This window comes from Rhinolophus sinicus, linkage group LG07 (assembly GCF_036562045.2).
Source record: "Rhinolophus sinicus isolate RSC01 linkage group LG07, ASM3656204v1, whole genome shotgun sequence".
Classification (NCBI taxonomy): Eukaryota; Metazoa; Chordata; class Mammalia; order Chiroptera; family Rhinolophidae; genus Rhinolophus; species Rhinolophus sinicus.
The window spans coordinates 45,583,273-45,606,270 of record NC_133757.1 but is presented as its reverse complement, the minus strand read 5'-3'; the positions used below and the strand labels follow the sequence as shown (position 1 = coordinate 45,606,270).

The 22,998-nt window shown below is 33.4% G+C and overlaps 2 protein-coding genes across 6 annotated transcripts in view; one reads left to right on the top strand and one right to left on the bottom strand.

Annotated features, from left to right (window-relative positions):
- CTNNA3 (catenin alpha 3) overlaps positions 1 to 22,998 on the top strand; it is a 1,442,547-nt gene that overhangs the window by 403,548 nt on the left and 1,016,001 nt on the right. The window lies entirely within an intron of this gene.
- Positions 882 to 22,998, bottom strand: part of LRRTM3 (leucine rich repeat transmembrane neuronal 3) — a 170,213-nt gene continuing 148,096 nt past the window's right edge. The window contains exon 3 of the mRNA XM_019731777.2: positions 882 to 8,357. Within this exon, the coding sequence (XP_019587336.1) occupies positions 8,148 to 8,357 (210 nt within the window). The 3' untranslated portion in view covers positions 882 to 8,147. The remainder of the gene's footprint in view (positions 8,358 to 22,998) is intronic.

Genomic DNA, 22,998 nt, shown 5'->3' with positions numbered 1-22,998 from the left:
ACAATAAACAGTACACTGAACTTAACGATTCCATCAAATCCAAATATAGAAAAGCGTTGACATATAAAGATCTCAAGTTTTTCAGATAGTGCAGAGTTCAGAAATGTACAGTGTCTCTCCCTAGATCTAAGTGTAGTCAGACTAGATCTGGGTTGGGCCTCTAGGGTTTTGTCTCAAGGCAGTAATTTCCTTATTTTATGAATGAATGTAAAATAAGACCCATAGGTAATGAATGTTTTAAGGGTCTAGGTCAAGAACTGCTAGAGAGAACTTTAGAAACCATTTTCCCAGCTCCCTTCTGTGGTGAACATACTGCTGTAATAATGGCCTTACATAGAGTGGAATGACAAGGTTGGTCTAATCTTGAAACACATTTTCATCAGACTGTTTAGGGCGTTATATTTATAGGTCTGTAATTGAAAGCAAATATATCATTGATGTAAAACACTAAGAGCAGATGGAGTATATTTAAAATACAATTCATTTCTTAACATTAGAATTTTGACTAGATATATGTGAATTTATGTAATTACTCATATGGTTGAAGCAGCAATTTGGGGTTCATAGTTTGGGGCTATTTCGGGATTCATCTTTCAAAGAGCATTTAGTATTTAGTTTGAGTCTTTGATTCTGAGATTTCAGTTTCTCTCTGGATAAATAATAGTGATAGTTCTTGAACTAATTTTTATTCTTTATATTGTCTCTTTTGGTGAAATTAATTCTATCTGTCATATATATATATATATATATATATATATATATATATATATATATATATATATATATATATCACCATCACAAATATCTGTTTGCTTTTATGTTCCTAATGTCCATATTAGCTTTTCCCGATGACATTTGATGGCATAAATGTTAACAGCAAATTTTACTTCTTAGTCTTAGCTTTAAAAATTACTTGCAGATTTATAATGACGTTACATTTCCTTCACTTACTTCTTAATATGTGTTATTTTTTTCTTCTTCATTGTCTTTCACCACATCTTCAAACCAGAAGCATCTCTGTTGTCCAAAATCACAATTACTCTATATAGTTCTGTAGGGTGGTGATGGTGCCAGAATGCGCATATGTAATGATACTAGATTCAGAATGCTGCATCTTCTTTCTTTGCTGGATTTATTAATCATTTGAAATTTATAACATCGCTTTCTCACAGTTAAAGCAGTGGTAGTTTTAGTAGAAATGTAACATAGAGTGTTTCACTGACTCTTCAATCCCACATGTATTATAAAAGTGTGTTTTACATGGATGTTGCATATTCAGATAGTTTAATGGAGTAGCATACTTATGTAATTTCCTAATTACAGTATCTTGGGCTTGTGAAAATGCAGGGAGAACTATAAGGGACTGTTAGCCCAATGGTTTAGTGAAAAGCTCCTGAAGACACTAATGGAATCAATTTGTTAATAGCTAAGACAGGAAAATTTATTTGAAGATTTGAGTTTAAAAATAAACTTAAAAATTTTATTTGGCCACCTGCACATTTGAATTGTCTTAACAAGAAACACATATATATTTATAATATATATATACATGTATATATACATATATACATGTATATTATATATATATACACACACACATTCATAGTCACAAATATATATTTGTGACTATGCATGTATATATATATTTCTAATTTAAGCTATATATACTATGTTCTAAGTAATAGGACAAGCAGAGTCTACATTGTTGTAAATATTATCTTCCTGCCTCCTGTATGTAGTGTGTTCCCAGATTCCAGATCATTTGTGTGAATAATAATGCACCTATTAAAAAAATCTTCCAGGATAAAATCATTCACAGGAAACAGTCTGCAACTGACACTATGCCATTGACAGTTAACATTTTGTGACTGTAGATTTTGGTGTTTTTCTTCACATTGTTATTTGCATTTGGTTACTTTATTGACTGTTCATCTATACATTTTTTTTTTTTTTTTGCTTCAATTTCCATTTTGGACCAGTTAAAGATTATATTGTGGCTATCTACTTATATTTTTATTATAATTTAATAATATAGCTAGGAAAATTGGAAATGAAATACAACATGAATATTTGGGAGTATTTATCTTTTGAAGATTTTTCTTTTTAATGTCCACTCTTTTTAGGAAACAATGTATGAAACTTCAAGAAAGTAATGGTTATTTCTTTCCCTTAAGTTGCCAACATGGGATATTGAAGGAAATCTCTACATAGTGTGAAATAGTTATGTAACTTTTCTGTTTAGGAATAGGAAGTTATATTCTTTTTCTGCTGTCTCCATACCCCCTATTAAAATATATGAGCCTAATTATATTGATTATGGTGTTTTCTCACATAAGAAAATGTGCTATTTGGTAGTGGGGCACATCCTAGAGTCTGATGAACTGGATATAAATCCCCAAATCTATTGTGTGAGCCTTAGCAAGTTATTTAACTACCATGGTCCTTATTTCCCTCTTCTTTAGAATGGTGGTTATACCTGTTTCCTAAGATGATCTGACAATGAGATGAGGACAACACAGTGACTGATACATCTTCTTTCTCCATTGCCAGCTTTTCAGGTGTTACATTATCACTTATGGCAGCAAATAATAATTTAGTTATGTGAATAACCCAGCTGGTTTAAGACTCTTTTCAGATATTCCTGTTGAAAGACTAGTGGAGAGCAAAATCTATAAACAACACCGTCTGTCAGGAAATAACTTGACCATTTTTATGTATAGTTGTTCTTTGTTGTGCATTCCTCCAGTCAAGAAAAATGTTCAGCCAGGCATAAAATACAAGATCCACATTGGCATAGGGAAGCAAAAGAATCCATAATTTTAGACTAGAATAAAAAGCAGTTGAATGACTTGGTAAAAGTAAATTCATTTGAACAATATTTTGCAAAACCTAGGATGCATCAGAGATTAACTTCAGAGATACTGATTCAGTAAATCTCGCATGAACCCAAGGGATTTTTGATCTCTTCATAGCAACTTTGAGGATACGATGATAGGTAGTAAGAGTTTAAACCAAAAAATAGAAAAAAAATAACTGTCAACTTTATCCATTCATGTTACCTCAAGACTGTTTTTTGCATTAATCCAAATAACTTCAGTAAGTGAAACCAACTATAAATTCACTGTATAGTGTCTATAGACCTGCTCAAAACTTAGAGTCAGTCCTTCATTTTATATAGTCTAGGCAACAACTGCTTTGTAGGAACTTCAAGGCCACACACTACAAGTGTGCTGCATTACACAATACAAGATACACGGAAATCAATTTACAAAAGATAAATTAGTACATGTTTCAGATTAGAAAACAAAAAGGACTTACTTCAAGGATCTTTTACCTAAAGGCTTTATGGGTGCATTTTAAATATTATTTGCTTTATGCAAAACTTTATGAAGACACACATCATATAAAACAGTCCATAAATGTTTGGGAGAGAGGATGAGAAACTCGAGTTCTCCAAGTCCTAAATGGCTGAGGCACTCTCTTGCTTTAAGGTCACTGTTTTTCAAAGAAAGATAAATAATCAACTATGGACTTTTTAAAACATGAATTTTGTCCTAAATTAAAAAAAAAGTTAAATATTAGCAATCCCTTATCTCACAATAGAATCACAATGCAAGTCACAAGAGACCTCTAAAAATAGCCCATCATCTCTCTCAAATGTTTCTTTCCCCATTACAGTTAATAGTAAAATGAAGCACAATTGCTTATTGTCAATCTTCTCTACCCTTGTGGGTATGTCAAGAATTTTTAAAGCATTGATCCTGGAGCCCCTGCCCTTGGCACCTCTCTGATTAGGGACAGCTGTGGTGAGTTGGGAAGGTAATAGAAATAGTTGGAAGCTCTCACTTACTGCAAGACCAACTCCTCTGGATTCTTACTGCATAACCAACCTATCAGGACCTGCAACTTTTCATGTTACCAGATTGTTATACTGCCTATTACCCAGAGTGATAAACTGTTAAGTGCTATGCCAATGTATGATGTATCCACTCCAAAAATTTCTCACCACCCTCTTTCCTGAGACCAAATACCTGCCAGTGTCATTTCCTCTCCCTTTATGTGCTGCCGTCTACTCAGCACATCGGATTCTCTTTCTTCCACCTTACTATTAATTCACATAAGGTTCCTATTATCATGCTTTCAGTTTCATTACTTATTTTGAATGTTTAGTTTGAGAGATGATATCTGTCTTCCAGTCAGGAGCAGACAAAACAAATACATATCTTAACTCCCATATATAGTGGGGTTTTTTTAGAAAATATTTTTTACAAAAAGGTTTTGCTATTTCTTAGCAGTTTGTGGAGTCAGACTGATCTGATTTCAAATCAGGACTATGTCATTTGTCTTGACTGTTAAATTTGAACAGGTTCTTTCCTTCTAAAAATATACTTTACATTAAAATCCATACAGTTTTCTAGAACATTTTGGAGAGAGTAGGGACAGAGAGACTTGATAAAAATGAGCTGATTGGTAAAACATTATTTGCCTGTTAGCATATGTTTTAGCATCTATACATCAGTTTGGATAAATAACATTTCATTTTTATGAGAAGGAAAATAGAGACAATTATTCTTTATTAAGAGAGGTATAAGAATTCATTCAAGAAGTACTCTTGTTGGAACCAAAAAAAAAAAAAAAAAAAGAAAAAAAAAATATAAAAGTCTTCCAAATTATCTCTGAACTGAACATGTGTTGATCATATGTATAACCTTGCACTGTAGATCTGTTTTATAACTTTACCTTTGCAATCTTAATTTAGATGGGGTTTGGTTTCTTTTCTTGTGCTTCTCAAATTTATGCCTGTACCTTGGGGCCAATATACATCCACTTCTTGTAAGTAATTGTCCTGCAAATTTACGAATGATATGATAAGAAATCTATAACTTGCTATACTCTTTCAACAAAGAGTTTTAATGTGAGAGCCCAGAGTAAGACACAGAAAGTTCATTAAGCCCTTTTGTTATATAGATAGAGGAACTGAGTTAAATTAGGGATTACTGAACAACATGTCAAACATTTTTTCTTTCCACTCTGTTTACTATTCCTAGAAATTCTCTGGCTCTGATCAGAGAGAGGAAGGCTTTTTAGCATAGTGGAAAGACGAACAGACTCTGAATTTTGAGAATGGTTCAACTCCACCAATTATTAGCCCTGTGTTCTTGGGTGAGTCTCAACTGCGTTGAGATTAATGTGTCTTCATAGGGTGGTTTGAAGACAAAGTGAAATAATTTATGTGAAATGTGGTTTATAAACCTCAAAACACTGCATATTTTTATTGTTTGCTGCAGCTACTGCTGTTATTGTATCCACACTGGGTCAAATTCTGCATTTTTCAACTTCAAACAAACATTTCAGTTGTTTAAATAGATCAGCAATAGACAGGAAGGGAGGCATAGGGACAGGGTAATTAGGAAGAGGAAGTGGGAGATTATTGAATGCTGAAAAAGACAGTTTAGAAATAAGGATTTTAGACACAAATATATAAATTGCAAATATATGATAGAAATTCCAGACACAATCTCCTCAAGGTTTTTACTTCCCCCCACTCCTTGCCCCTGGACATGGCAGAGTAAAAATTAAGCAGACAAATAACCCAGCATCTTCTTCTTCTTCTTTTTTCCCCCTTGTTAAAGATCCTTTGTTTTAATTTCAAATATGAGAAATCTCAACACTCTTAGTTTATTTGGCTCTTACTGTAGTAAGTCCTCAGATGCACAGAGCTACGGTTCCAAGGTGACTGCTTCTATTTATAGTTGTTGACTTTAGATGAACTTAAAATGTTTAAGAAAGTGGTTTGCTTCAGGAAATCAAGGGCATATATCTGTGAGGCTACCTGGAACCTAAAAAAATTTAAAATAATTTATCAATTTGAAAATGTCTGGAAATAGGTATAAATTGCTTATTTATGCAAATTAAACAATGCTTGAATATTGCAAGGCCAATTTCTAATGAGAAAAATCGCAAATGGAATTTTGGTTTACATAGTAAATAATATTTTGCATCTGATTTTAGATCCACAAATAATAAATTTATAATTAACCCTCTATAAATTTGCCAACTGTGCAAAGCAAATTCTTAATTTAGAGGACTAAGAATACTCTGACAACAATATACTGCAAGGAAATTAGAAATTGGAAAAATAAAGATTAAAATTAGACTTAAAATGACAAAAAGTTTGAATAGCAAATAATTTATGCAAAGTATGTTACAAAATCTGAGATGCTAAATAGTTGATACAAGTACTGTAACATTTAGTTTCATTTAAATTAGTAACAGAGTTTGCTTCTTTCAACATTTTGTTTCTTTCTTTCTGACTGTATTTTCAACAAAAATTTGCTCTACATTTTTTAAATTCATTCTTCTTGAAGCTGGTCTTAGATTTGTCATGCTAAAACTGGACTTTTGTAGATATAATTTCTTTGGAAGAAATAAAAATGTTTGACATTGATTTTCTTCACAAATTGTTTTCTACATTGTTTTTGATTGTTTGACCCCTGATAGACTGACATATTCTCAGCCTATTGATTTCATGAATATAAAATGACAACATAAAAAAACTTCTCCTAGTGCAACAGAAATCGAAACTTGTAGTTTTATATTACAAAACACACAAAAGAATGTGTGAATGCCATAGATAAAATATCAATATGTTCAAACAATAACCTGTGTCAAGCAAACAACAGAGAAACAAGCTGATTATTTCAGCCTCTGAAAAGTCAGGTATTCATAATTTGATTTGTATTCACTTTATAATACAATTATATAATCAATATATGATCTGGGGTGGTTTTAAATTACTCTGGCTTATTTTTCAGATAATTTGGAGGTGAATCTCATTTTGGATGGCAATGTAAACAATTTAGAACATATTAGGATGTTTACAGTCTACTTAAGTGATAAGTTTTCCACCATGGCTCATATTTATATTGAATGAGCTGTAGATGTTTAGCTTTCTTCCCCAGGAGAGAACTGATGTGGCATACAGGATAAAAATTTCATATATTTCCTTTGAGATGTTCCCAAAATACAGCCTCACATTTCTAAATGAGAAGTTGTCTTAACAACCAGGCACATTTTGCACTGACTTATGGTTATTTTTAGGTAAACCACTTTGGGTTCATTAGGAGAAAAATTGCTACTGTACAATTATGCTCTATCCTCCCACCTTGGCCTGAAAATAATGGCATGTAACAAGTTTTTCTTTGTCATTGACAGCTGCACCTTTTAAGTGTATCAAAGTCTGTTGCTGTGGTTACGGCCTTTGTTTCCAGTGATGTTTTGTCCATGCTTCTCCCCCCAACACTAACAATGGGTTACTCAAAAGAATGAAATAATGAGTCACTCATTCGGAAATATATATTTTTTTAAATATCCCTCTTTATCATTACATTTCACTGCTTAGAAACTAGGCTGTAATTCAAGGCAACAGTTAAATCTGTGAAGAAGTGTTAAAAAAAAAAATCTGATTTTTTTTTTTTTTCATTTATAAGAAAAACCTGTCTATGTAATTGAAGAACTTCTTACAAGTCTCAACAATTAAACCCTTTTTGGTTAATGTATTATTTCTGGAACAAGTAGATAAAATTCTACGCAGTAAGCATGATAAAAATCGTGCATGTTTCGCACAGCACAGAATTTTAGAGTCAAGGTTTCTGGGCACAAAAGCAGTAACAAAACAGTCCCTACAAAACTGAGTAACTTTGAATAAACACAAGAAATAATTTTTGTTAATTTAAAATTTTAGAAACTGAAATGTGTAAAGTTTGTAAAGTAAAATGTAATTAAATTATGGTACTGTACATACCAGTTGTTTCTATAATTGAAATTTTACAATATGAAAAATACATTAGCTCTGTACAGTTTTTACAGGTAGGTAGGATGAGTTTGGGGGAAAAAAGATTCTTTTTCTTTTTTCAGGGTCATACTCTAAGTCAAAAAAATACTTCACAACTTAGCTAATTACAAAGTGTAGACTTGAAACAATTCATGTCTTCTTTATTTCATGAATCAATCTTGAATTTTTGTTTATTTTAACAGGGGAGTTTTTGATTTGTTTTGTTTTGAGAGTCCACAATGAGCAAATCTTCCTCATTTTGTCCTTGAGGTTACAAAGTTTGGAGGCAACCCTTGGCTACCAATTAGTTCAGTTAAGCCAGCTGCTGTTTATGGTCACTGATTCGGCCAGCTGTTGTGATTGTGCTCAGGTCCAGCTCAGTCTCTAGGTGTGTTTCCATCGTATCTTCCTGTGCATTTGTTTCAAAGGCCTTATGAGAGAGAAGTTCATGATGCACCCCACAGTAACTTATTGTGGGTTGGTCGTATGCCAGAAAGGTTGACACATTCATTGATAAAGGTATCTAGAGAAAAAAATGACATGAGAAAAGTCAGTTATAATAAAAAGAGAGACAACTTTGGGGACAAGACTTGAAGACTGTAAAGTGCTGACCTGACTAAGTTCTATGGTTATATCTGTGGCTCAAAGGTCCCCACATTATCCCACTAATGTCCCTCATTCTCATACCAGTAACACAATGCAACGGTTTTAAAATATGGGATGAAGCTGCTTGATACTTAACTAGGACCTTCAGATAAATAGCAATCTAAGTCATTCGGAAAATGCTAAAAACATTAGTGGAGAGTCAGAAAAATGCGTTTCCTCATTGGGGTAAAATTGGGGTGTTAGAACTAAGAAATACGATTACTTGTTTATGTATGGTATTGGAATGTCCTCCCACCGCCACCCCACCCTCTGGCCCCCAGTCCCCTATTCCTTGAGTTTCTGATTCAGTTGGTCAGTGATAGGACCGGCAATTTGCATTTCTATCTAATAATCCACACACCACACTTTGAGAACCACTGCAGAAGAGAATTATGTAGGCAAGTCATTCTGCTATTCTTACCCATTAACTTCTTAATATTTATTTCACCACAAGGATTCTTTGAAACATTAATGTCTGTAGTTTGGTCCATATGTCTAAAATTTAGGGTTTAGAAACTCCCAGGAAGAATCCATGTCTCCTATGAAGTCTAAAAAACATGACAGGCTGATGCTAGTTTGAAGGAAGGAATATATAAGGAAGGAATTCTCTTGGTAATTGCAGCATAATGAAAGAAAGCAAATTCTAAAGCTATGAGGAGAAAAGCAAGCTTGACCATAGTGAGCCAAAGGAAACATACATGTTACAGATGAAAGGTAGTCTCGAAAGTAATCAGATGTCAAAGTCTAGAGATTATTCCCATGTTTTTTGATAAGATAAAAACTTGTCCTAAAAAGTAGGCAGATCTGAGTAACCCTCAGCCCTGATTTCTGTTTAATGTCCTAATTACTAATTTGTATTGTTGAGTTGCCTTGCATAAAAACTCTGCCATTCTTCTTTCATGAATGGATAAAATATATTTCTGTTTGAGCACTTCAGACTAAATTCCTTTTTGATTTTAGCTGAGATTTGAGCCCTAAACTAAGAAAAATGGAATGTCTAGGTTTTATTCTTTTATCAACTCATTCTTTACCGTCTCCTTTTCTTCATGCCTAAGAACGCTCTTTGTCTCTTTTCTTTTCATCTCAACTCTTCCACCCATGTTTTTCTTCTTCAATAAAAACTGGTTGAACAAATACTTCTTTGTTTTCCCTTAAGTAATATTAACTTTTATTATTCATTTATTTTTTGGATTTTTTTTTTTAATTTTTTATTAAATTTATTGGGGTGACATTGGTTAGTAAAATTATGTAGGTTTCAAGTATACAATTCTATAATACATCAGCTATATATTGCATTGTGTGTTCACCACCCGGAGTCAGTTTTCCTTCCATCATCATATATTTGATCCCCCTTACCCTCTTCCATCCCCCACTCTTACCCTCTGGTAACCACTAAATTGTTGTCTGTGTCTATGATTTTTTGTTGTTTATCCGTCTTGTTTGTTTGTTGCTTTCAATTTTATATCCCACATTATAAGTGAAATCATATGGGTCTCCACTTTTTCCGTCTGGCTTATTTTACTTAGCATAATAATCTCAAGGTGCATCCATATTATCACAAATGGCAGTCATCCTTTTTTATGGCCTGAGTAATACTCCATTGTATATATGTACCAGATCTTTATCCAATCATCTATTGAAGGACACTTTGGTTATTCCCATGTCTTGGCCACCGTGAATAATGCTGTAGTGAACATAGGGGTGCGTATATCTTTACAGATAAATGTTTTCAGATTTTTGGGGGTAAATATCCAGAAAAGGGACAGCTAGGTCGTATGGTAATTCTATTCTCAATTTTTTGAGGAACCTCCATACTGTTTTCAATAGTGGCTGTACCAATTTACATTGCCACGAGCAGTGTATGAGGGTTTCTTTTTCTCTAGCACCTCTCTAACACTTCTTATTATTTGTCTTGTGGATAATAGCCATTTTAACAGATGTGAGGTGGTATCTCCTTGTGGCTTTTATTTGCATTTCCCTAATGGCTAGTGAAGTTGAGCATTTTTTCACATATCTATTGGCTGTTTGTTTATCTTCTTGGGATAAGTGTCTGTTCAGGTCCTCTGTCCATTTTTAAATTGGATTGTTTTTGTTGTTGTTGTTGTTGTTGAGTTGTATGAGTTCTTTATATATTTAGGATATTAGCCCCTTATTGGACGTGTTGTTTGCAAATATCTTCTCCCATTCGATTGGTTACCTCTTTGCTTTGTTGATGGTTTCTTTTGCCGTGCAGAAGCTTTTTAGTCTGATATCATCGCATTCATTTATTTTTGCTTTTACTTCCCTTGCCTTGGAGGTCAAATTCAGAAAACCTTCTCTGAATCCAAGGTCCATTAGTTTAGTACCTATACTATCTTTTATACAATTTATTTTTTCAGATCTTATGTTTAGGTCTTTGATCCATTTTGAGTTAATTGTGATGTATGGTCACAGATAGTAGGCTGGTTTCGTTCTTTTGCATGTGACTTTCCACTTTCCCCAGAACCATTTATTGAAGAGGGTTTCTTTTCTCCATTGTATGTTTTTGGCTACTTTGTCAAAAACTGTCTGCCCAAATATATGTGTGAGTTTATTTCTGGGTTCCCAATTCTATTCCATTGGTCTGTGGGTCTGTTTTTCTGTTAATACCATGCTGTTTTGATTATTGTTGCTTTGTAGTATAAACTGAAGTCAGGGAATATGATACCTCCAGCCTTGTTCTTTCTTCATAGCCTTGGCTATTTGGGTCTTTTGTGATTCTATACAATTCTAATGATGTTTTGTTCTATTTCTTAAAAAAAAATGCCATTGGGATTTTTGGGTAATATGGCCATTTTAACTATGTTGATTCTTCCAATCCTTGAACACCAAAAATCTTACCATTTCTTTATGACTTCTTCAATTTTTTTAAGAATGTCTTATAATTTTCAGTGTATAGGTCCTTCATCTCCTTTGTTAAGTTTATTCCTAGGTATTTGATTTTTTGTTGTTGTTGTTGCAATTGCAAAAGGAATTGTTTCTATTTATTTATTTATTTTTTGAAATTTCATTGTTAGTATATATGTACACAATGGATTTTTGTACATTGATATTATATCTTGCAACTTTACTATATTTGTTTATTGTTTCTAATAGGTTTTTTTTTTTTTTTTTGAGTCTTTAGGGTTTTCTATATGAAGAATCATGTCATCTGCAAAAAGTGACAATTTAAGTACTTCATTCACAATTTGGATGCCTTTTATTTCGTTCTCTTGCCTGATTGCTCTGGCTAGGACTTCTAATACTATATTGAGATACAATGGTGATGGGGGCAACCCTGTTTTTCTCCTGATGGTAAAGGGAAAGCTTCAGTTTTCACCATTAAGTATGATATTAGCTGAGGGTTTGTCATATATGGCCCTTATTATGTTGAGGTACTTTCCCTCTATACGCATTTTATTGTTTTAATCATAAATGGATGTTGCCAAATATTTTTTCTATATTTATTGATATAATCATATGATTTTTATGCTTAATTTGTTTATATGTTTTATCATATTGATTGAACTACCTATGTTGAATCATCCATGTGCCCCTGGCATGAACTCTACTTGATTGTGATGTATATATTTTTTAACACTTCATTAATTTTGACTTTCAATATTATTTTATATTAATTTTAGGTGTACAGCATAGTGGTTAGACATTTATATAATTTAAGAAGTGATTCCCCTGATTAATCTAGTACCCATCTGGCACTATGCATAGTTATTACCATATTATATATTCTCTCTGCTTTACTATACATCCCCATGATTATTTTGTAACTACCAATTTGTAATGCTTAATCCCTTCACTTTTTCACCTTCTCCCTAACCCCCTTCCATCTATCACTCCAATAAATCTAGTACCCATCTGACACGATGCACAGTTAGTACAATATTATTGACTATATTCCATATGCTGTGCACTATGTTCCCATGAGTACTTTGTATCAATCAATTTGTAGTTCTTAATCTCTTCCCCTTTGTCACTCATCCCCAATCTCACTCCCATCTGGCAACTATCAAAATGTTCTCAGTATCTATGTGTTTGTTTCTGTTTTGTTTGTTTATTTTGTTCTTTAGATTCCACATATAAGCGAAATCACATTGCATCTGTCTTTCTCTCTGACAAAGTTGACTTAGCACAATACCTTTCAGGTCTATAATCTTTTTAATATATTATGTTATTTGATTTGCTAGTGTTTTGTTCAGGATTTTTACGTCCGTATTCATCAGAGATATTGGTCTGTTGGTTTCTTTTTTTGTGTCATCCTTACAAGGTTTTGGTATTAGGGTAATGCTGGCCTCATAAAGTGAGTTAAGAAATATTGGCTCTTCTTCAATTTTTAGGAAGAGTTTGAGGCAGACAGGTATCAAATCATTTTTGAATGTTTGTAGATTTTACTAGTGAAGCCGTCTCGTCCTGGACTTTTGCTTTTGAGGAGGTTTTGGATGATTGTTTCGATTTTCTTACTGTTGATTGGTCTATTTAGATTTTCCAGTTTTTTGGAATTCAGTCTAGGAAGCTTACATATTTCTATGAACTTGTCCATTTCTTCTAGGTTATTGAATTTGGTGGTATACAGTCCTTCATAGTATTCTTCTATGATCCTTTGTATTTCTGTGGTATCCTTCGTAACTTCTCCTCTTTCGTTTCTGATTTTGTGTCTTTTCTCTTTTTTCCTTAGTGAGTCTAGCCAAGGGTTTGTCAATTTTATTAGTATTTTCAAAGAACCATCTCTTTGTTGCATGGATTTTTTTTTCTATTGTCTGTTATTTCTCTAACTCATTTAATTCTGATCTAATTTTTATTATTTCCTTTCTTTTGCTGACTTTGGATTTCATTTGCTCTTCTTTTTCAAATTCTTTAAGATGTAAGTTTAGTTGTTTATTTGGGATTTTTCTTGTTTTTTCAGATAGGCCTGTAATGGTATAAACTTCCCTTTTATTACTGTTTCGGTTGCATCCCAAAGATTTTGATAAGTTGTATTTTCATTCTTATTTGTATCTATGTATCTTTTGATCTATCCTTTTCTTTCTTGACCCAGTCATTTTTTAGTAGTGTGTTGTTTAATCCCCACGTATTTGCTTTTCTTTTTCCTCCCAACTTTCTTTTTGCAGTTGATCTGCAATTTCAAAGCACTGTGGTACAAGAATATGCTTGGTATGATTTCAATCTTCTTAAATTTGCTGAGGCTTGTTTTGTGTCCCAACACGTAGTCTATTATTGAGTGTTCTTTGTGCACTAGAAAAGAATGTATAGTCTTTTAGGTTCTAGGATGAAAGGCTCTATAAATATCAATTATGTCCATTTGGTCTAAGGCTGATATTTCCTTATTGATTTTCTGTTTGAATCATCTATCCATGGCTTCCAATGGGGTATTTATGTCCCCTACTATAATTGCGTTTTTGTCAGTTTCTCCCTTTAGTTCTGTTAGTAGTTGCTTTATATGTTTTGGTGCTCTCTGATTGAGAACTTATATATTGATCAGTGTTACATCTTCTTGATGCATTGTTCCCTTTATTATTTTGAAATATCTATCTTTGTTAACTTTTTTATGCTAAAGTCTGTTTCATCAGAGATGGATACCATTTCTCTGGATACCATTTGCTTGGAGTATCATTTTCTACCCTTTCATTTTGAGTCTATATTTGTCCTTGCAGCTGAGATGTGTCTCTTGGAGAAAGCGTATGGTTGGGTTTTGTTTTTTAATCCAATCTGCTACTCTGTGCCTTTTGATTGGTGAATTCAGTCTATTTATATTTAGGGTGGTTATTGACATATGAGGATGTCCTATAGCCATTTTATCTTTTGTTTTCTGGTAGCTTGGTGTCTCCATTGTTTCTTTGCCTTTGTGATTCTCTCTACTGTTGTAGTTTGGTGATACCTTATGATTTTTTTCCTTTGTTTTCTCTTTTTTAATGTTATGTATCTCAGTTCTGGATTTTTTTTTTTTTTGAATGGTTACCATTAAGTTTATGGAAAAGGAAGTTTCATATATACAGTAGTCCTTTTCTTTAGCATGGATCTCATCTCCATTTCCTTTTGCAAATTCAGACCTTACTCCTTCTCCTTTTTATGTTTTGGTTGTCACAAATTTTCCCTGTTTATGCTGTGAGTTTATTTCTGAGTTGCACTAGCAAGTTTTCTTCTTCTTCTCTTTCATTTTTTATGTTTTTATCTTCTTTACCCTTTCTGTTATGTTTAAGTGTATATTGCCCTAATCTGTATAGGGGTTGCCATTTCCTGCTTCTATCTGTCTATTAGTCATCTTACTCATAGTTTTGTATCCTTTTGTCTTTTTGTTTCATGTAGAATCACCTCCTCTGTACTTCTTGTAATGCAGGCCTTGTGGTGGAAAATTCCCTCTGCTTCTGTATATCTGGAAAGGTCTTTATTCCTCCTTCACATCTAAGGGTAACTTTGCTGGATATGTTATTCTTGGCTGCTAATTTCTTTCTTTTAATAGCTTGAATATTTGATTCCAGTTCCTCCTAGTTTGTAGAGTTTCTGCTGAAAAATATGATGATGGACTTTCCTTTGTAGGTTACTATCTTCTTTTCCCCTGCTGCTTTGAGAATTCTTTCTTTGTTGTTAATTTTTGACAGTTTCAGTATAATGTGCCTTGGAGAAGGCCTTTTAGGATTGAGGTAATTAGGTGTTCTGTTTGCTTCGTGGATTCCAGGATCCAATTCTTTTCATAGGTTTTGGAAATTCTCGCTGAATGTTAGAGTAGGCTCTCTGTGCCCTTCTGCCTATCTTCTCGTGGTATACCCATTATTCTTATATCACTCTTTCTGATGGAGTCAGGTAGTTCTTATAAGAGTTCTTGCATTTCCTTTAACTCTCAAGTCTCTCTCTTCTTCCATCTGTGTCATTTCCAGATTTCTATCTTCAATATCACTAATTCTTTCCTTCTTGTCAGCTCTATTTCCTAAGCTGCTGTTTCATTCCTCATTTCTTTTACTGAGCTCTTCAGCTCCAGAATTTCTCTTTGGTTCTTTTTAAAAATTTCATTCTCTTTGCTAAAGTACTCATTTTGTTCATTGATTTTTATTTCTGAGTTCATTGAATTGCATATCTGAGTTTTCTTGCATCTCATTGAGTTTTTTCAGAACAGCAATCTTGAATTCTCTGTCATTTAAGTCACATATTTCAATGTCTTTGAGTTTATTTTCTGGAGATTTTTCATTTTCTTTCTGAGCTGGCTTGTTACCTTGGTTGTTCGTGGTATGACGGGTTATTTCTCTTCCTATGCATCTAAATCAATGAATTCTTCGACATGTTGATATGAAGAGGTCTTTCTGTTATTTTCCAGGATGTGGCTCTGGAGCGTTTTGTTTTCTCTTGCCCTGTTCTGGCTTTATGGCAGTAGAAGATCCGCTAGGGAGGTGTGCGTCTCCTCTCTGACCAGGTCCCCTCTGTCTCAGGGCACCACTCCCATGGTAGAATATTATAGGTGATGGGGTTCTGAGCCCCTGAAATCCCAGTGCTGCACGCCAGATGCACAGCTGTTCTGCCTGAGCAGTCCTGGGTGCCCCCACTGGGATCAGCTGCAAAAGGTCTGGGCGGTGTGGGCGGGGAGAGGGTGCTGGTGCGTTTGTAGCTTTGTTCTTTAAGTAATGGCGACTGCCACAACACAGCTGCCTCATCCCTATATCACTTCGTTAACCTATCTGAAGATGACCCAAACATGTTATTTCATAAATGAAAACAGCAACCCTAAGGGCCTGACTAGCTAGTCAGTATGGTTCTAGAAAGGGCAGCAGGAGATTTAAATCTTTCCCAGACCTTTTGTTAGGAGGCTCCATTTAAAGTGTCCGTAGAATCTTCTTGTCATATCTTTCAGAAAGATAACAGTTTCTTTCAGTGTATTTTAATGCAGTAAACTGCCACTTATAATTATTTATTGTTTCCTTTAGTCCTTTAGGTCATTATTTTCCAGGTGAGGTAATTATTTTTAAGGCATAATTAATAGAGATGTAGGGATTTGAAGACTTACTCCCCAGAAAGCAATATCATAATGATCAGAGGTACTAGCTGACCCATTATTCGGGAAATTTCCCTTAGGAAAGATTTCAACTCTGCTAAACTAGATACTATCTTGACATAAGTGATGTTTGCCTAAGCAGTAATTTTCCAGTGTCTGTCTCAAGATCAATGATGTGTACCTTTTACACGTAAAAAATTTATGAAGTCAGAAGAATAAAAATAACTCATTATTGATGGTCTTTTCCCCATTTTTATATAATTTTGAGCTTGTGATTTTAAAGGGAAAGAATAGCTTTTTAAAGTTTCCAATTTGTGATTAAGTTAAAATGGTCATTTTAACCTTATTGTGTTTCCCCAAAAATAAGACCTAGCTGAACCATCAGCTCTAATGCATCTTTTGGAGCAAAAATTAATATAAGACCCGGTATTATATTATATTATGCTATATTATAGACCCAATCTTATATAAGACCTGGTATTATTATATTATATTATATTATATTATGTTATGTTGTGTTGTGTTGTGTTGTGTTGTGTTGTGTTGTGTTGTGTTATATTATATTATATTAAATTATATTATATTATATGATGTTATATTATATTCTAAGACCCGGTCTTATATTATATTAAAATAAGACCGGGTCTTTTATTAATTTTTGCTCCAAAAGACGCATTAGATCTGATGGTCTGGCTACGTCTTATTTTCGGGGAAACACAGTATTTTCACTGCATAAATAATGTCTATGTATATTTGTACAAATATATGTGTATATATATATGAACATGCATATGTATTGCTCATATTCTGATTAGTTGGTCATGACCCATTTAAACATCTTATCTGTTGGAAAACAAGGATTATTTTAACTACAATACTCTTGAGAATAGAAAATGACAGTCCACTTTGAAAGGAATAATAAGAAAGCTATTTTTTTCCCTTCCTAGAATTGCAAAACATAGGAAATGTTTGCTTGTTAAATGTTCTTTCTGAATAGAGTTTTTGTAAGTATAAATATTACCCCAGATTATTTTTGAGCAAAATGCCCATGTTGTTCCCATATATCACATGGGAAATCCTCCATTTTTGTAAGGCCAAATGTTATCTAGCAAGTATTCCAACTCTCTAAGTTGTTTAAAGGATGATACTTTAGGGTTTTCTTAGCTATTGTTTTCAGTGATCTGTACATAGTGTGAGAAGCAGACTTACTTCATGAAGGAACTCATTTTTTGAGATGTAGCTTTTATCACTATCAAGACATATTTTTCTTCATTTTATGCTATAATTCAGAGTCCTATCATCTTTCGTTTTTCATCTCTTTAATGTAATGAATTTTCATTTCAATTTATTTCTACCTATTCATATACAAAATAAGAAACAAGTATTATAATATTTTTAAAGTAATACAGGTATACCTCAGAGATATTTCAGGTTCTATTCTAGACCACCACAATAAAGCAAATGTCTCAGTAAAGTGAGACGTGAATTGTTTGCTTTCCCAATGCATATAAAATTTGTGCTTACACTATACCATAGTTGGTTAAGTGTGTAATAGCATATCTAAAAAAAAAAGTACATGCCTTAGTTAAAAATAATTTATTACTAAAGAAATGCTAACCACCATCTGAGCTTTCAGTGAGAAAGTAGTGCCCAAAAACCTGCTAAATGCAGGGTTGCCACAAACCTTCAATTTATAAAAACTACAATATCTGTGAAATGCAATAAAGCAAAGCACAATAAAACGAGGTATGCCTGTAACATTTTTATTATTTGTCTCAAACTGAGCTCATCATTTCTAGATCAAAACTGGCTCTTCTCCCCGTGATCCCTATTTTGTTATGGGGAACACAGATCAAGTTAGTCAGTTTTGCCTTAAGCCAGACTCTTTCTTGCCACTTATTCCAAATGTCCTGTTATTTGTCGGTTTCTTTATTTACATCGATTGACATGTATCTTTCACATGTACCTGCCTTTTTCATCTTTGTTGCCACTAGCTTGGCTCAAAATATAACTTCACTAACAATTGTCACCCCAATAAACTTAATTAAAAAAACAAAATCACCTTTTTTACCTTAGTGATTGCATCACTAGTCTTCCTAATCAGTAGAATTACAAATAAAACTCGACGTTTGTAAGTTCATTTCTGGAAAAGATTAACTATAGTTGAAGGAGTGTTTTGATTTTATAAAAAATGCACTTGCTAATATCTTTATTCTTGTCCATTTTGATGTGTCTACTTTCTGCTTTACTTACATAAGCTGAGTTTCAAGACTAGCCTTGGGTGTTGCTAGGATATATGCTATTTGAAGTATTTGGAGGATTGGTTAGCCACATTTGTTTCAGTCCTAGCAAACATGTGCTTTGCATACAGGCTGGTAGTTTTACTTATAGACAAAATGGGAAGCTGTGTCTTTGGTATTATTTGATGAATAGTCAACTCTCAATGGAAAATGCCTTTCATACTGGTTGGATTTCCATCTCAAAAATTTTATTACTAATCACTATTTTGGTTTCTAAGTATTGAGGCAGTTGACAAAATGTATTATATGAGGAGAAATAGCATAAGCAATTATCACACTGCAGCTTGATTCCCTGGCAGAATGTCCAAGTCAGCCACCTTGGGTCCTAATTTGATTTCTTTAGGATTTCCGCAGTGGTTTCTCTGCCTAGCCACCTGAGCAGCAGTGGGCATTTGTTCCATTTCTTGGTCAATACTTGTCTTGGACACATCTCTGACATCGTCCTCGTTATCATCACTATCATTCATTGAGCATGTACTGTGTGCTGGCTACCATGCTATGTGCTGGACTGAAGTCATCTGATTGAATTTTCCCAAGGCTGCTGTAATGTAAATATAATTTTCTCCAATTTATAGTTGAGAAAACTAAGACTTAGATAGTTTAAATAATTAGTCTAAAATCACTCTCCTGGTGAATTGTAGAAGTGGTTGATTATGTATATATATATATATATACATATAATATATACATATATGTATGTATGTATGTATGTGTATATATATATATATATATATATATATATATATATATCAGTCATTCAGAACAAAGTGTATATCTCTATCTCTATATCTATGTATTTACATGTGTGTCTGTGTATGTACTATATATGCTGTGTTTTGACTGATTCTGCTAACTATATCTTTCATCCTTTGTGGGTGTAAAATGAACTAGTCATCTCTCTTGTTTGGAAATAATGTTGTTATTTTCCAGACTTATTGGTGAAAGTCAATATTGCTGAGAAGTGATTCAATATTTGCTTTTATAGACTCTCCCACAGAGATAATATATTTTACTTTAAACCTGATTTATTTATTTGAAGGGCATTCTATCACTTGGAACTCTTTAGCATTCTAATAGTTAATTTGTGTGAGTACAACATACTGTTGGATCATTAATTTTAATTATCTTATTCTATTAGTGATTTATTTTAAAAAAATACTTTTGGAAAGTACTTAATTAAGAACCTGAATTTATGTTAGGCTACCTTCAAACTTAAAAGACAAACTTTTTTAATACTTTAAAATTCTTAGATGTAACCGAGCCTTACTACTCAATTTTGGTATTTTCTTAAAAGCTACATTGACAACTAAAGTAATATTGTTGTCCTGAAGTCACAAATGTAGGACGATAATGCAGGAACTCAATATGATTTTAATATTTTTAAGTGCTTGTAACTTGAGAATAATGTGAAAGAAAACATTGTTTGCAGGAGGACAATGATTCTTCCAGTGCCTTTTGTGAAAAACACATTATAGCGAACCCCTGCAGAGTGAAATAATAAAGTGAAAGAAAAAAATTGAGTTTAATTTGTAAGGTCATAGTTCTCTTTGCACCAAAATGAATTTAGAGTAAAACAAAATCCTGAATTTTAGTAGCTTTATGTGTATCTTACAAATTTGTAATCTCAGCAGTGTTCCCACTCAATCTTAGTAACAAGGAGAGTCATAAAATGCAAGTCCCTTTATCTTTGCAATTAAAAAAATATATTTAACATAAACATTTAAATGACATTGATACTTGTGAATGTATTCTGTTCTTTACAAAACAGTGTGTTTTTATTTCAGTTTTGCAACAAGAAATAAATAAGCTATATGTATTGTTTTCATAAGATCACACGCTAGAGTCTACAAAACCAAATAGAAATATTCATTCATTAATTTTTTCACTTTAAGAAAGATATGCTGAATGGCTTCTGTGGGCCTGGTGCTTTACCAGATGCTGGAGAGACCCCAAATCCTTGTTTGTAAGGCTTCTGGACAGAACATAAACCATTCTAAAACATATTAAATACTTAGTAAGCAGAAGAGAGAGGACTCCATACTCCATGTAGGAAGAGTGTTTCTTTTCTTCCAAATTGGCATCTCATTGACTCACTCACTCATTTACTCTTCTTCTTGCTTTCTCTTTATTCCTTGAATTATCAGGCACTTTCTTAGTACTATTTTTATGGTATGTATATTTTGTAGTTCTGTCTTCGGCGGTCTTTATTTAGGCATATATTTTATCTTATATTGTACCATAACCTTCTTGAGTACAAAAATCGGACGAATCACATTTCTCTATGCCTTATACTATTTCACATGGTCCTTAAACATAGTAAAGCACTATGTATTTATTGAATGAATGACTACATGAATGAATGAAGTAGTGGAGAAAGGGTATTTTGTTCAATCTGGGTAGAAATTAAAAGCCTTCATCCCAGGATGACTGGGCTTTATGAGAACTATATGACTGAGATAATCTGTTAAAGTCTAATGACATCAAGTCCAGGCCATTATGATTCTAAGATAAAGGTAGAGGGCTAGAATGAATTTTCAAAATTCCACTCTAAGGATGAGGCACAAAATACTGCCTTATAATGTTTGAGGCCCTTCTTTATTCTATTTCAATTACATAAAAGATTCACATATATTATTATGTAAAGCATGAGTTATAAATTAAAGTACATAAAACTTTAAAAATAATATTAAAAATAAAATAATGATTCTTAATGTGGTGATTTTTTTTCTCCTATAAATTTCAGAATGTTATATCTGTGCTTTGTCCTTTAATATCTTTCACACCTGCATTTTTCAAACTCTTTTGTGCTCACTAGAAGCACGGCCCATAATGTCTAAGAGTTTGGTGCATCTGCCAAATTAGCTCTCCCAGCAACGGACTCTGCCCTGATTCCTTTCGTGTTAACCTCCATTTTATTTTTGTAGTGTCAGTGAAAAGTGATGTTTCTCTTTTACTGAGGCAAAGCAGAATGCCCCAAACTGTTTTCATTTACATGCAAATCTTTCTGCACAGCTCGATGCCTGCTAAATTGGCACTGTTGCCAGGTAAAGTGATGGGACCCAATTTGAGACTATGGCTCAAAGGCCCCACTAATCTTGACACTATGTTTTCAAATCTGTTTCCTTATACTGCTGGGCAATGAGATGCAGTTGGTAATCAGTTTGAAAACAATCTCATTTTTCTTTTCCTTTCTCCTGGAATTTGTATTTACAATATTCCACTCAAGTATCTTATAATGATGCTACAGCAGTTTATATTTTTAATCTAGGTTTATATAAATCTGTGAGAATGAAAATCATCAATTATATTAAAAACTACAAGATACATAACAAGTAACAGTGTTTGGTACTGTTACAGAAGTAACAGAGAAAGAACTCTCTGTATCTATGACTAACTAACAGGGCATCTTAGTTTTATGAAAAGGCTTTATACGGGATTGCCCTGGACACGGGCATTTATATTTGGTTTTCTGTCATAATTTCTGATATCTTCTTTTCTTTCCGACTGGCTTTTTCATCTCCACTAGCTCATTATAGTTTTGGCATTCATCATCAAACAGGCTCTACATTTTGACATGCTGATCTAGAGAGCTTGTCCTGCTTCCGTAGGACTTTGATATCCCGTTTTTCTTAGAGGTTCTAACTCCTGTGTAGTACCTACTGGGAAGCACCTCAGGATTTGCTTAATCCTGGTAGTCGTCTTGCACTCAAACAGGCTTTCAAATGATGTGATTATTTACTGATTAGCATTTAGTTTCTCTCCAACTTTATTATTAACTTAACTCAGATTCTGGTTGAAATTATGTCCAGACTGAGTGAAATGATATTCAGTGTACATCTGCTAAATTGCATAAAGATCCTGCACTTAGAGATTTAGTTCAAATAACACTTCCTTTATGAAACCCCCTCAGACGAATTTGATTCTGTAAGGATGATCTCCTGCTATGAATTTCCTCAGAATTTATATACACATTAGTGTCAATATGTACTGTTCCTCCCATCCATCCACCCACCCATCCACATTCCTATCCATCTGTCCATTATTGAGTACTATTGGTATCTTCAAAACCAATTCCCTGACCTCACAAGCAAGCGTTTTTTTTCCTAGGTGGGTGGAGGTGTGTGTTAGATGGAAGTGAAGGCAAAAATATTCTGCCTTTGATATGAGACTTTGTGTAGATAACACCATATTTGAGCTGGCCAGTTTGGTCTTATTTATATACTGCC